We start from the raw sequence: 15322 nt of genomic DNA on the forward strand, positions 1-15322 counted from the left end.
AGCCTCAAAGCTAAAGCTGGCCCATAATAAAAAAAAAAAAGAAAGAAAAAAGAAAAAAAGGAGCAGTTGGGAGCTACAGTCACCCCCAGCCTGAAAACAGCCCTCAGCCCCTCACCCAGACTGGCCAGGCACCCCAGTGGGACCCCCACCCTGAAGGGTGTGTTACCAGCTTCAAACAGCCATCATCCCCTCACCCAGGCTGGCCAGGCACCCCAGTGGGGACCCCCACCCTGATCCAGGACACCCTTCAAGGAAAACCAGCCGGGACCCACCCATGCACCAGGCCTCTACCCTATATAGAAAAAGGGTAATATGCCTCCTGGCACCGGGATCAGCGTGACAGGGGGCAGCGCCCAAACCCCCTGATCACCCTGCGGCTCTGTGTGTGACAGGGGGCGGGGCCACATCCTCCCTATCCACCCTGCTCTGTTCATGACAGGGGAAGGTGCCCCAACCCCCTGATCAGCCCTGCTCTGTGCCTGATAGGGGGGAGCTCCCCAACCCCCTGATCACCCTGTGGCTCTGTGTGTGACAGGGTGCGGAGCCCCAACCCCCTGATCAGCCTTGCTCTGTGTGTGACAGTGTGCGGCGCCCCAACCCCCCCCCCCCACACGGGCCCTGCTCTGTGTGTGACGGGGTAGAGCCATAACCTCCCCATCGGCCCTGTCCTGAGTGTGAGAGTGGCAGCGCCCCAACCCCCTGATCGGCCCTGCTCTGTGCATGACAGGGGGCGGTATCCCAACTCCCCAATCAGCCCTGCTCTGAGCCCAACCAGGGGCTGCACCTAGGGATTGGGCCTGCCCTCTGCCACCCGGGAGCAGGCCTAAGCCAGCAGTTCGTTATCTCCCGAGGGGTCCCAGACTGCGAGAGGGCACAGGCCGGGCTGAGGGACCCTCTCCCCCCCACCCTGGGTGCTCAAATTTTTGTGCACCGGGCCTCTAGTATATATATAAAAGCCTAAGTTGTCGTCTGACCATTTGACCTTTCACCTGGTAGCTATAACATACAGTGACCACCAGGGGACAGATGCTCCGACCAGTAGAGGAGGGAGCCCGATTCCTCACAGAATTGTCTGTGGGTTAGGTTGCTGCTGGGCACTGTTGGCCCCAAATCTGCTTCACCCACCCCCCAGACCCAGAGAGGAGGGAGGAGCGAGCCCGATTCCTCACTGAATTGGCCTTGGGTTAGGTTGCTGCTGGGGCACTGTCGGTCCCAAATCTGCTTCACCTGCACCCTGGACCCAGAGAGGAAGGAGCCCGATTCTGGGGTGTGTCACCTGAGAACCGCCCTCTTGCAATCCAGGACCCCTCGGGGGATGTTGGAGAGCCAGTTTTGGACCAATCCCAGGCCAGGCCGAGGGACCCATCCAGTGCTTGAATCTATGCACCAGGCTTCTAGTAATTAAATAAATAGCACTCTGGCATATTATCTTGTTGGACTTTGTTGATTCAACTCAATTCCAAACCATGTTGGTTACACATCTGCTGTGAACCAAGGGCCAGGACAGAGAGCAAATATCAAAGTTAGATAAAGATATAGTCTCCATTCTGCAAGGACCTCAAATACTACAATATAAAGTAATAAGTGCTAAAATTGAAATATTTTTAAAACTGTTATGGGAGTTCAGGTGATAAGGAAAAGAAATTCCTATGATAATGGGGAAGAGAATTTTAAAAAAAGATAATTAATTCTGGCAGAAACCTAGGAAGAATCAAGTACAAATAAAAGATGACAGTGATCTCCCAAGGGTACATCTCCATGAAAAATAAAAACTGATCATGAATGCATTGAGATGATGGTGATAATTCTACTGGAATTTTTGGAGTGGATCAGTGAGTGATAGGTTCATAGAAAACTGAGGTGAGTGGAAACCCAAGGCAATTAAACTCTTAGAAAAATAAAACATTGTTGGAGAAAGGAAATATAATGATAGCTTAGGGAATAAATACTTTGACCTCTCCAATTTTATGGCTCAGCTGTGGCTAATATTTGAATGGCTCTAAAATTGGGGGGATGGAAGGAGGAAAAGTTAAAGGAATTTTTAAAATTAAAAATTAAGAAATATTATTGTTAATATTATTTAGAAACAGCTAAAAGAATCAAATGAAGTTCTTCTGAGGAGCAGGTATCATTATTATGGGGGAGTGTAGAAGACAAAAATATTTCTTGATAAGCTTTGAGATAGTATTTGAGTCTTAGAAAACATATTAATGCATTATTGAATAAAGATAAATAGTAATGAACTTAAACATTAACATCTTGCACAAAGGGGATTACCTAAGAGGGAAAGGTGAGATTGGCTCGTGAGTAGTAGGTGGCATCAGATTATGAACAATCTGGAATACTAAAGACGTTGTACTTCAGAACTCCAAGTAGCTAATAAAATGAGGAGAAACATTCAGTTTCTGTTTTAGACAGGACATTTTGGGATACTCTAGGACAGTGGTTCTCAACCTTCCTAATGCCGCAACCCTTTAATACAGTTCCTCATGTTCTTTTGACCCCCAATTTCATTGTTACAAATTGAACATAATTAAACATAGTGATTAATCACAAAAACAACATGTAATTATATATGTGTTTTCCAATGGTCTTAGGCGACCCCTGTGAAAGGGTCGTTCAACCCCCAAAGGGGTCGCGACACACAGGTTGAGAACCGCTACTCTAGGAGATGGCCAAATGCATGAGCGGTGTCAGGGAAAGTACTTATGATAGCTCAACAAATAAATAATGAGGTTTGAAATAAGATGTTGATGATGGGCATAGAAAGCAAAGGCATGGTTTCAGATAGATTTTCAATGTAAAATCAACAGGACTTTGTGATTGATTGGATGTGTGAAATAAAAGAAATATCAAAGTTAGTACAGAGACATCTACATTTTGATAGTGATGCTATTTGCTGTATAGCAGCATAATTGAAAATGGATTTATAATCTTCTCAGACAAGGGAAAGAAAAGAAAAACTAAACAAAAGAGACTATAGCACACTAAAACATTTTTATATAGCAAAGGAAACCAACAAAATGAAAAGATAACTTACTGATTGAGAGAAAATATTTGCCAATGATACATTCAATAAGGGGTTAGTTAATATCCAAAATTTATTTTTAGAAACTCATAAAACTCAACATCAAAACACTAATTTGAAAAGATATATGCACCCCTATATCAATTGCAGCATTATTTACAAAAGTTAAGATATGGAAGAAACCCAAGTTCCATCATTAGTCAATTGGATAAAGAAGTAGTGGTACATATGTACATTGGAATATTATTCAGACATAAAAAAGAATGAAATATTACCAGTTGTGACAACCTGTATGGACAGAGAGGGCATTACCATACAATAAGTGAAATAAGTCAGACTTGGAGAAAGACAAATACCATATTATGTCACATATGTGGAATCTATAAAGAACAAAATAAATAAAACAGAAATAGACTCACAGAAACAGAGAATGAGCTCTTGCCAGATAGGAAAGGGCTTGTTGTGTCTGGGTGAAAAGGTGGAGGAATTTAGAAGTACAAATTGGTAGTTACAAAATAGTCATGGGATATAAATTATAGCATAAGAAATATATAGTCAATAATATTGTAGTAACTTTGTATGGTGCCAGGCGGGCACTAAACTTATTGGGGGATCACTTTGTAAATTATAAAAATGTCTTGCCTTAGCTGGTTTGGCTCAGTGGATAGAGAGTTGGCCTGTGGACTGAAGGGTCCCAGGTTCAATTACAGTCAAGGACACATGCCCAGGTTGTATGCTCGATCCCCACTGTGGTGCATGCAGGATGCAGCTGATCAATGATTCTCTCTTATCATTGATGTTTCTATTTCTCTCTCCTCCCTTCCTCTCTGAAATCAATTAAAAATATATTTTTAAAAAATGTCTAACCACTATGCTGTACACCTGAAACTAATATAAGATAACTAGAGGCCCAGTACACAAGACTTGTGCACTGGTAGGGTCCCTAGCTGCTGCCGGCTGCTGGCCAGGGCCTCCCTCCCTTCCTCCAGTCGGCCCCGCCCCCCTGGTCGAACTCCTGGAAAACTCCCAGTCTAGGGGGCAATTTGCATACTATGCTGTTATTATATAGTATATTAAATGTGAATTATAATTGAAAAATAAGAGTAAAATAAAAATAAAAGTGCTGCCAAAACCGGTTTGGCTCAGTGGATAGAGCATCGGCCTGCGGACTGAAAGGTCCCAGGTTCGATTCCGGTCAAGGGCATGTACCTGGGTTGCGGGCACATCCCCAGTGGGAGATGTGCAGGAGGCAGCTGATCGATGTTCCTCTCTCATCGATGTTTCTAACTCTCTATCTCTCTCCCTTCCTCTCTGTGAAAAATCAATAAAATATATTTTAAAAATAAATAAATAAAAAATAAAACTGCAACTATGATCAAGTTGCTTTCCCCACCCCTTGAAACGAAGCTGGTCTGTGACCTCCTTTAACCAACAGGAAGTGAAGTAAAAAGGCTGGTTCTGAGGTTAGGCCTCCAACAGGAAGCACAAAGAACTGTCTTAAATGTAACCCTGAGAATTTAGTTGAATAGTGAAAATATGTGTCTAAACACAATTGAATAAGAGGATATGGACTTTTAAAATAATTACAGCATAAAAAGTTTAAGAAAATAACTTTGTCAGGGAATTTTATACTGATTATGACTTATAATCAAAATTTCAGAGAAATTTTAAAGTGTTACAAGACAATTGTCAGAACTTAGTCTCCATTTGCAAAATTGTTTCTCTTCTGAAATGAAATAAAGATTCCCCAAAATTAATGATTCATGAAAGCATTGCAGAGTTTTAAAATTCCAGGAGATATTCTTGCTGTACTTGTCTCCATCAGGGTGCATGCTGATGGTCTCAGAGGGCAGCACAGGAACCTCATTGTTTGACATCTCTCACCCCGTGAAATGGATGTCTCAGTTTTAGTGCAGCAACATGCTGCTTGGTGTGCATTTTTTAAAAATGATTTTGGCTTCACTGTTGAAAAAGCACCATTTTGATGTATCAGGTTTATGTCTCCTAGTTAGTGTTTGGCAAGAAAAATCAGGCAACACATGTACTCAACTCATAACAAGTTTATGGATTTTGTATTTTAATCCACTTCTGGGAAAAAGACAAGCAGCCAAAGATCCAAATGATATATTAATGGTCTAAATTGTATTTTAATTCATCTTTTACCAACACATGAGAAGTAATGAAGACCTTACTAAGCATTCCATAAGTCTTTTCAACTGACACTGGTCTCACACTTGAGGTCACAAACTGTTTCAGTAAAAATCTCAGATTCCATATGATCCTTGGCATCAAAGCCCCTACATCAATATCAGGAACACTTGTTCCTTGATATTATCAACAGCTTGCTCTTGTGGGTTTGTTGTTATTGTTACTTTAAAAAAAAATAGTAGTATTTTCTGCTTAGGTTGCAAATAAATGTAGGCTAATATTCATGGCTTCAAATGAGTATCATTTGATTTAAGGAAATACTTGTATTGGTTATATCTTGACTTGTCTAGAGGGGATTAATGGGTCTTATCTAAAAACAATGAGCATTTTGGAAACATAACATCATCATTTAAAAGAGCCTTTAAAAATATAAAGCATGGTTTTCATGTATCTTTTGGGAAATTAACTGTGATAAAAATGTTATTAGAATGTAAAAGATCATATATTGTATGATTCCATTTATATGAAAAATCCAGAGAAGGCAAATCTATAGAGACAAAAAGTAGATTAGTGGTTGGTGGGGGCTGAGGGTAAGGAACAGGGGTGACTGAAATGGGCACAAGGGATTTCTCTGGGGTGATGAAAATAATCTAAAACTGGATTGTGTGGCAGAACTCTGTAAATCTACTAAAAATCACACTTAAAACTGCATAAATGTTATCTTATATAAACTATACCTCAATATACTTTTAAATATATTTTTACTAGAGGCCTGGTGCACGAATTCGTGCAAGGGTGGGGTCCCTCAGGCTGGCCAGAGATTGTGGTCAATCTGGGCCATCTCGCCCAGTCCCAGTTGAGGCCCATCAGGGCCGGCCGGCTGTGAGAAGGGACTGAGGGGAGGTTAGCCGGCTGCAGGAGGTTGGCTGTGGGAGCTCACTGACCACCAAGGGACAGCTCCTGCATTGAGCATCTGTCCCCTGGTGGTCAGTGCACGTCATAGAGATTGGTTGACTGGTTGTTTGGTGGACTGGTCGTAACGGTCACTTAGGCTTTTATATATATATATAGATTGATTTCAGAGAGAGGAATGGAGAGGGAGCAAGAAAAGAAAGATCAATGATGAGAGAGAATCATTGATCAACTGCCTCCTGCATGCCCCCCACTGGGGATTGAGCCCCAATCCCAGGCATGTGACCTGACCAGGAATCAAACCATGACCTCCTAGTTCTAGGTCGATGCTTAACCACTGAGCCATGCTGGCTGGGCAAGCTGTTATATATATTTTAAAGATCACATTATTTTAAGGAACTGATAGAACTCTACAATACAATACAATAGTACAAATACAGTAGTATCAGTAATGGTAAAAAAAAAATTAAAGCAATAGGTAATATTTATTGGGTGTGAAAGTGGGTACCCCACTCTTTAGCTGCATGTCCTTGGGAGGTTCCTCACACTCTCAAAGCTTGGAGTTCCTACATTTATAAAATGAGGATAATAATGCTATCTAATCACTATACAATTTTGGGAATAATTAAATAAGATAATGAATGTAAAAGTTCTAATGTTTTGCTCAGAAGATAGTGGTTTCTTAATAAATGATAGCAAGTAGCATTAGTAATAGTAACTAGTATTCACTCTGGAAGAAAATATACATTTTATAAATGAATACATTAAATTAATGAATCAAAAGTGTTAGTTAACATCATTCTAATTCTTGGACAATTCTATATAATAAAGAAGTAATATGCAAATTGATCATCATGCCCTCACACAAAATGGCCGCCCCCATGTAGGCACAAGATGGCCACCCCAATGTGGACACAAAATGGCCGGCAGGGGAGGGCAGTTGGGGCCAACCGGGCTGGCAGGGGAGTGGTTAGGGGTGATCAGGCAGGCAGGCAGTCAAGTGGTTGAGAGCCAACAGTCCCGGATTGTGAGAGGGATGTCCAACTGACAGTTTAGGCTCAATCCCTGAGGGGTCCCAGATTGGAGAGGGTGCAGGCTGGGCTAAGAGAACCCCCCACCCCCAGTGCATGGATTTCATGCACCAGGACTCTAGTTCATATAATAAAAAATAAACAAGCACCACCAGGGTAGCTCAGTGGTTGCTCATTGACCTATGAACCAGGAGGTCATGGTTTTATTCTCAGTCAGAGTATATGCCCAGGTTGTGAGATCAATCCCCAGTAGGGTGTATGCAGGAGGCAGTCGATCAATGATTCTCTCTCATCAATGATGATTCTATCTCTCTCTCCCTCTCTCTTCCTCTCTGAAATCAATAAAAATAATATTTTGTAAAAGTAAAGATGTTTAGGTACTCAAATAAGGTAAAAACAGAGCATTCAACTTTGTGTTTTTAATTCTTTACTATCTATATTAATTCTATAGCATTTATGTATTTTGTTCTGTTTGATATAAAGCTTAATGAGAAAGATAAATTTACCACAGTGACGATGACGTCTCTGTTTATATTTATATCCTATCAATTCTTACTCTAAATATTTTGAGGTTATATTTGGTTCATGCAAGTTTGAAATTGTTATACTTCTCTTTTATTATTATCTGGTGACTCTTATCTCTAGTAATGCTTTTTGCCTTAAAGTCAATTTTATCTAATTTAAAACACTGATACAGCTCTTTTTTAGATATAAATATATTATGTATATTCTTTGATCATTTAACTTTCAACCTTATATTTTATATCCTTTTTTGTGTCCACTGTAATAACCTTTGCCTTTTAAGTTAAACATTTGGCCATTTACATTTATTATAATTGCTTAACTGTTTTAATTTATTACTATCTGTATTAGTTTGCTAGAGTTGCCATAACAAATTATCACAGACTGGGTGGTATAAATAACAGAAATGGATTTTCTCATAGTTTTCAAGGCTAGAAGTCCAAGATCCTAGTATATCCACGTGCCAGCAGATTTCATTTCTTTTGAGGCTTCCCTCCTTGGCTAGCAGATAGCTCCTTCTCATTGTGTACTCACATCATCTTTCCCCTATGCACACAAACCCCTAATATATCTTTGTGTTTTCAAATTTTCTCTTCTTATGAAGTCTGATTGAATTAGGGCCTATTTGAATTGGTTAATTTTAACTTAATTACCTCTTTAAAGGCCCTGTGTCTGAGATAATGGCACAGGACAAAGACAATCTTAGGGCTCTACTTTCTTCTCTGGGTTCCTGTTTTCACTTAGTTTTTGGATTATGAGTAATCCTATTTTCTTGCCAGAGCATAAATGCATGTTATAAATTGCTTTTTAGATTATATCCAGAATTTGATTTGTTTTCAACAGGAAGGTCAGTCTCAATATCTGGTATGCCAATCTGCTAGAAAAATAAGGCTGACTCATCTTTCATCTAAAAAGGGAGACAGATAAGGATAGAGGAGATTTTTGTTTGTTTGTTGGTTGGTTGTTATTATTTTTCTGTTGAGTTCCATTTTAAAAGTTGAGGACTTATTTGACCTCCCTATGTCCTGGCATGACTTACCTAAGATCTGGAGAAGGCTTGATGGGATAAAGATTTCAAGCACCTTTAGGACTGCATATGAATTTTTGATAGTTATAGCCTGTGGCCTTATATAAGCAGGGACAACCATACTAGCTATTGGTTTAGCAGTGTAAGAGTCTCAAGTCTTTTTGAGTTGCTATCTATTTAGAATTTGTGCTGTAAAAGCTACAAGCCAAGTGGCTGAAAGCATGCAGAAATCTATATAAATTTAACTTAACTTGGAGTGATGTGGGGGAAGTGAGGTGGACTAAGGATTGAACCTATATAAGATTGAATAACAATGAAAGCTGGTTCCTCCAGCTGTATCTTTGAGAAATATCATTAATTCATCATAACACTTCCCCCCCCTTGAGTCACAAACATGTTTCAGCATCTTCCTCAGCACAGTATTCTCAGCACCCAAACTATCAGAGAATGCAGGAAGATGATGCTTATCAGCAAAATTACAACTAATTGTGTTTCTGTTCTGGTTTTTTGTTTTTTTTTTTTTTCAATTAGGATATTGTTAATAATACATTTGTTTAGGTCAGTGGGGAAAATAAGTTTTCTAACTTAGCCCTTTTTGAAGCTCTGCTATATAAGGAAACCCATATTAGTGCTTCCTATAATTGACTACACAGACACAACAAGTAATATCCAGTGATTGTTGGAGAGGAAAGGAAGATTTGTTTATAGGGTCTCCCAAATGAGAACTTGCCAGAAATTCCACACTTTGATCTAGATTTGGAAATAAGTACATTAAGAACTTTTCCAATTATTTTTTTCTCCTAGAACTATAATATGAATGAGAAATATGTACTTGCTATATATTTTTTGCCTATGGAATTAATTTTGTACAGTCATTTTAATTTGTAAAGAGATTTTTAAATTCTTATGGTAATGAAAGAAGAGACCCAATTTATATTTCTATAAAAGAAAATATATAGGAGTTCAGATGAAAGCAGAATGTAAAGATTAGAAGGATAAGTGCAAGAGCCTGGATTTTAATCTCAGGTGTTTTTTCTTAATTTAAAAATGTTGACAAAGGGAAGACAATAGGATTGAGGAGAAAGTAAATAAATGATGTATTTCAAACACTTAAAATAAAGTCTGCACTTAGGAATAAGGCCTCTAAAAATTATCATTTATATTGTTATATAAAAGTATATAAATGCACATTTTTTCATACTCAGTTAACTTGTTATATATTTCTTATTCATCAGGAGAAAATAATAGTACCTACCTCATAGGATTATTATAAGGGTGAAATATAAAGCTCTTAGAATAGGATCTGGCTCATGTAACACTCAAAAACCATAACTTTTATTATCATACTAGAGGCCCGGTGCACAAAAATTTGTGCACTGGGGGGGGGGCGTCCCTCAGGCCAGTCTGTGCCCTCTCACAGTCTGGGATCCCTCAGGGGATGTCCACCTGCTGGCATAGGCCCGCTCCCTGGGGGATTGGGCCTAAGCTGGCAGTCAGACATCCCTCTGGCATCTCGGGAGCCCTCAGGTGATGTCCACTTTCCAGCGGGGAGCAGGCCTAAGCTGCAGTCAGACATCCTTAGCATTGCTGAGGAAAAGGGAGAGGCTCCCGCCACCACCGCTGTGCTGGCAGCCATCATCCTGGCTTGTGGCTGAGCAGAGCTCCCACTTGGGAGCACATTGACCATCAGGGGGCAGCCCCTGCATTGAGTGTCTGTCCTCTGGTGGTCAGTGTGTGTCATAGTGACCAGTCATTCCTAGTCATTCTGTTGTTAGGGTCAATTTGCATATTACCCTTTTATTATATAGTATAGAGGTCTGGTGCATGGGTGGGGGCGGGCTGGTTTGCCCTGAAGGGTGTCCTGGATCAGAGTGAGGGTCCCACTAGGGCACCTGGCCAGCTTGGGTGAGGGGCTGATGGCCGTTTTCAGGCTCGCCACGCCCCCCAGCAACCCAAGCTCCCAGCCTCTTCTTTTTTTTTTTTTTCTGGGATTTATTTATCTTCTATAATTGAAACTTTGTAGCCTTGAACGTAACCCAAGCCTCCTGCTCGCTCCAGCTCTGTGGCTGCCGCCATCTTAGTTGGGTTAATTTGCATAATCACTCCTGATTGGCTGGTGGGCATGGCTGGTGGACGTGGCTTGGGCATAGCAGAGGGATGGTTCATTTACATGTTTCTCTTTTATTATATAGGATACATTTACTCAAATGACTTTTATTAATTTACTCTCTCCATTCTCTATTTTTCTCTACTACCAGTCTGTGATATTCATTCGTGACAAGAATTCTCATGGGCAAGAGATATCAGGATATATTGACTATGCCCACAGGCTTAAGGCTGAAGATTTTGAAGTCTACTTTAATGGGAAAAAAAGACTTCTTCCAAGATCCACAGATTTGAGGTAAATATACACATTTCTCATACCTTTAATAAGAAAACAAGCTCCTCGGAGGCAGGGATAAATGACTTTTATTTCATATTCTGCATTGTACCTAGAATACTAATGTGTACATAATAGAAACATGGTAAGAGTGGTTTGAATGAAAAATAAATAAATAAATTTTAAAATAGGAAATGAATATAGATGCATTTTTTCCCCTTTAACAGCCTGAGAAAGAGAACTCTTCAGAGATGAGATAAGTAAATTCTCAGTGACATTCCTTTTAAATGATAAGTGGAGCCTAAAAATTGCTAACCTCACAAGACCCTTGACCACTTGGGACTTGGTTTGTCTAGAAGTCACTGGAGTGGTCCATCTACCACATTCTCTTCCCACTGTCCTTTGGCCACCAACCAAAGTGTGGGTCTCTGATTGGCTCACTCTCATTTACTCTTATCACTGGCTTATTCTGGGATTCTTTCCACCCATCATTCTTTTTACTATTGACTCCTACTCTTTCCTCTGGAGCCATGACCCCATCACATAGGAACTGCTCTACACTGTCAATCTAGTCACAGATCTCATTCCTCTGCCTCCTGCTCAAAAGCTTTCAAGCTTAACTTCTTACACCACTATCTCTCAATTTACTCTAGAATGACAAAATTGTAGCTGTATTCTGCTTTAACTCTCCACTGCTGTATTCAAGCTCATTAGTAGGCACTTGTAACAATATTCCTCTGACACCCCTGCCATCTTCTATCCATACTTACTGCTATTATCTAAAGACTTCTTAGCCCATCACTACTTTCATGGACTTACCCCTTATCCTGTCTAACGTAGATACACGGCATATTATTTAACTTCTCTCTTGCAATAATACCCACTGCCCACGTCTTTTTGTGCTTTGTCCTCTTAACCCCCCTAAAGTAGACTGATGCTGACATCTCTTGCTTGCACCTGGAGCCATACCTCTGAGTATTGATGAAGAAAATTTCACAAAGGTGTAGATGGCTGCTACTTATAATTTATGGTCTCCAAACTCAGCTGGAGTGGCCCTCAGCCACCCACTCGTGGGCTTTTTCTCAACTCTTAATTTCACCACCCTCCCCCCAAAGAATCTAAAGTTCACTCTCTCAAAACCATTGCTCTTAACTGCTGGCCCTGACTCTTATCCACATATGATTTGCTTCACATTTCACAGAGAACATTGGGTCTAAACATAGAAACTACCACCTGATCTGTCAGTCTTTCTGTCAACCAAAATTGACTCATAAGTCAGTCCTCCTTCCCCCCGAGAGCCCTTTTGATAATTTCTAGTCATAATTTGATTATGACAGCTGTTGGTCTCTGAGCTTGCCATCTGCATTCAGAATATGTCTTCCCCTGAGTCTAAAAAAAAAATAGTTCATTCTTACTAAGTGAAATATTCTCTCGTATTTATTTTTTTAGATTCAGAGAAAAAAAAGAACTCCTTGGGCTGTTTAGAGCCAATTCAAATTCAACTTGTTTTGATACTTTTCATCTGTCTTTCCAGCTATATTTCATCTATTGTTCCCTCTTTTTTTTTATAGAGTCTCAAACTGACCCTGTCAACTGGCTACTTCATTTTGCCTCTAAACATATAGAAGTAATTTCTATAAAGAAAGGACATCCCCTTTGTACTCCAACCATTGCCCTAACTCTCTTTCAGTTTCCAGATAAACTCCTCAAAACAAGTGTCTCCAATTCTCACTTCTCATATAGTCGCTAACCCATGGTGATTGGTCCTTTGCCACCATTATTCAAATGAAACTAGTCCTGATAAATTCACCAATGACTGCCAATTTCTAAATCCTGTGGATTATTTTCAGTTCTCATCTTATTTAACTTCTCTAAATTATTGGATTAGGGTTGATTAATCTTCATGCTGATCAATCCTTTCTTCTCAAAACTATTCTAATGCTCTAACCTCTTATTCTCAGAATCTGTCATTGAACTCTTCCTTGATTATTTCATACATATTGGTATCCAGCAGAATTCATCCTTGGACTTTTTTTCCTACTATACACTGTAGGTTCTCTTCGGTCATTTGATCACTTCTCTGGAGTAGACTAGTCTTCACAACTACAACCCGAAAACAGATCTCTCTTCTTTATTTCAAACTCAATTATCCTACTGCTAACTTCAGAGAACTCTCAGTATCCCATTAGCACCTAATATTATTTTCCAAAATTAAATTTATTTTAATTCCTGAAGGTTGCTGTGTCTTGTTTATCCTCTATCTTGGCAAACAGCACTACCCCTGCAACCAGAAGCAAAATCCAGATATTAACCCAGACCTCTTCCTCTTCATAACTACCCCTGTAACAAATAATTTACTAAAAATACTAGATTCTATTGCCTTAACAGCTTTGTTTATATTAAAGCAAATACAGGTGATATAATTCACTTGTTAACACTTAAGTATGAATCCTTGTCTAATAATCATTTTAAAAGAAAACATGATGACATTATAACACCTAACAAAATAATTTCTTAATATTATTGAATACCTAATTAGTCCTTATTCATATTTCATTGATTATCTTAAAGTTATCTTTTCACAGTTAGTTTGTTTCTGGGCTCACTCTTTGTTTTATTCATCCCTCCCTGAAATAACAGAATCTTGCTCATTTGTTATTTTCATAATAATTCTTGATATAAAATAGACAATTCATTCACCTTGGTTTTCTTCTTCAGAAGTATCTATGCTATACTTGCCCTTTTCTCTTTTAGATAATTTTTAGAGTCAACTTATAAAGTTATAAGTCAACTTATAAAAGTTATAATTTTGATTGGAATTGCTTCCAAGTTGTGACCAATGTATAATTAATTGACATGTTTATAATATTGTCTTCTACTTATTTATTTTTATTTATTTATGCCTTATTTAATGTCTTTTAATAATATTTTATGATTTTCTCAATTAGAGAGTTTTATTATTTTATAGGTTTTTTTCCTCCTCGGTTTTATATAATATTTTTTGAAACAAAATTAATTCTTTTCCAACGATCCCACTGGATAACTTTTACCACGTGAATTTAATTTAAGCTATCTATAAGAATTAAATTTCAGATCTTTTCACTCAAGAGATTGCATGCCAATAAGTGACTTACATAGTTGTTATTAGGGGAAAAGTGTCTTTGGTATACAGAGTTCCATACTTAGTTCAATTAAGAACTAAAACAAAGACTTTAAAATAAAAAATTCATAAAGTCTCTTTTTATTTACTTACCATTTGAGATGCTGTTTTCTCCTGTGTGGGAAGGGACATTAGTTCTGTGATTAGAATCCTGTCTTGCATTTTTACTTGGAAAACATAATATCAACAGATAGCTGCAACTTTTATGAAAAGCAGCAGTAGGGAGGGCTCTGAGTACCTGATCATCTTGTCAGTTCAGACACCATCTTGTGTTTAAGATTCAGTACCTTCCTCTCAGCATGCTTGAATAACTTATAATTGCATGTTACAATTTACCAAATTCCTTTAAACTTCTCTAACAACTTTGTGTAATAGGTTAAACAAGCATTATTCTTTCCATCTGAGAGAGGAGAAAATAGAGTAAACCACTTGCTAAAAGCTCACAAGCAAGTCTGAGATGAATGTGAACAAGTTCTTAGGAATTCTAATTCACTGGTCAACTCCAGAATACTATTCTGAGCTTAAAAGTTTTTGCATCCTGAGGACTATATAGGATCTTTGGGTTATAGTGTCCCCACATTTAGCTTTTTAAGTTTCCATATTTATATATAGTTGAACAAAGATCTAAGATCTGCCTGTAGAGCTCTACCCATTCCTCAAATAGGATGGTCAGGAAGAAATAAAAAAGTTCCTTTTATGTTTCTCTTTGGAAAGTTCATGAAATATTCATGCCCTTGACCAAGGAATGCCCCTAAATCCTAAAGATTTGAGAATATTATTGTCAAATTTCCCTCCGCAATCCTATTGTCTGTTTTATTAAATGTTTAACATGCCAAACCTATGAAGTTAGAATTATAAAGTTGTGCTTATCCTGTGTCCTGTGCTTAAGTGCATTCTCATAAAAGTATCTGGTAACACTGGCAGGTTCCCAAGTTTAAAATAAATAAATACAAGCATAACAAATGGGCACAGACACCAGGTGGGTGAGGGCATGAGTGGGGGGGGGGCAATGGGGCAATAAGGACACATATATAATACCTAATCAACAAAGAAAAATAAATAAATAAATAAATAAATAAATAAATAAATAAATAAATAAATAGAAAATGAGTCA

General features: G+C 38.7%; 1 protein-coding gene across 1 annotated transcript in view; it reads left to right on the forward strand.

The window, feature by feature from the left end:
* Window positions 1-15322, forward strand: part of CFAP299 (cilia and flagella associated protein 299) — a 568607-nt gene that overhangs the window by 487473 nt on the left and 65812 nt on the right. The window contains exon 4 of the mRNA XM_036337524.1: window positions 10927-11069. Coding sequence (XP_036193417.1) covers window positions 10927-11069 — 143 coding nt within the window. The remainder of the gene's footprint in view (window positions 1-10926; window positions 11070-15322) is intronic.

The sequence above is a fragment of the Myotis myotis genome, unplaced genomic scaffold (genome assembly GCF_014108235.1).
Source record: "Myotis myotis isolate mMyoMyo1 unplaced genomic scaffold, mMyoMyo1.p scaffold_m19_p_1, whole genome shotgun sequence".
Taxonomy (NCBI): domain Eukaryota; kingdom Metazoa; phylum Chordata; class Mammalia; order Chiroptera; family Vespertilionidae; genus Myotis; species Myotis myotis.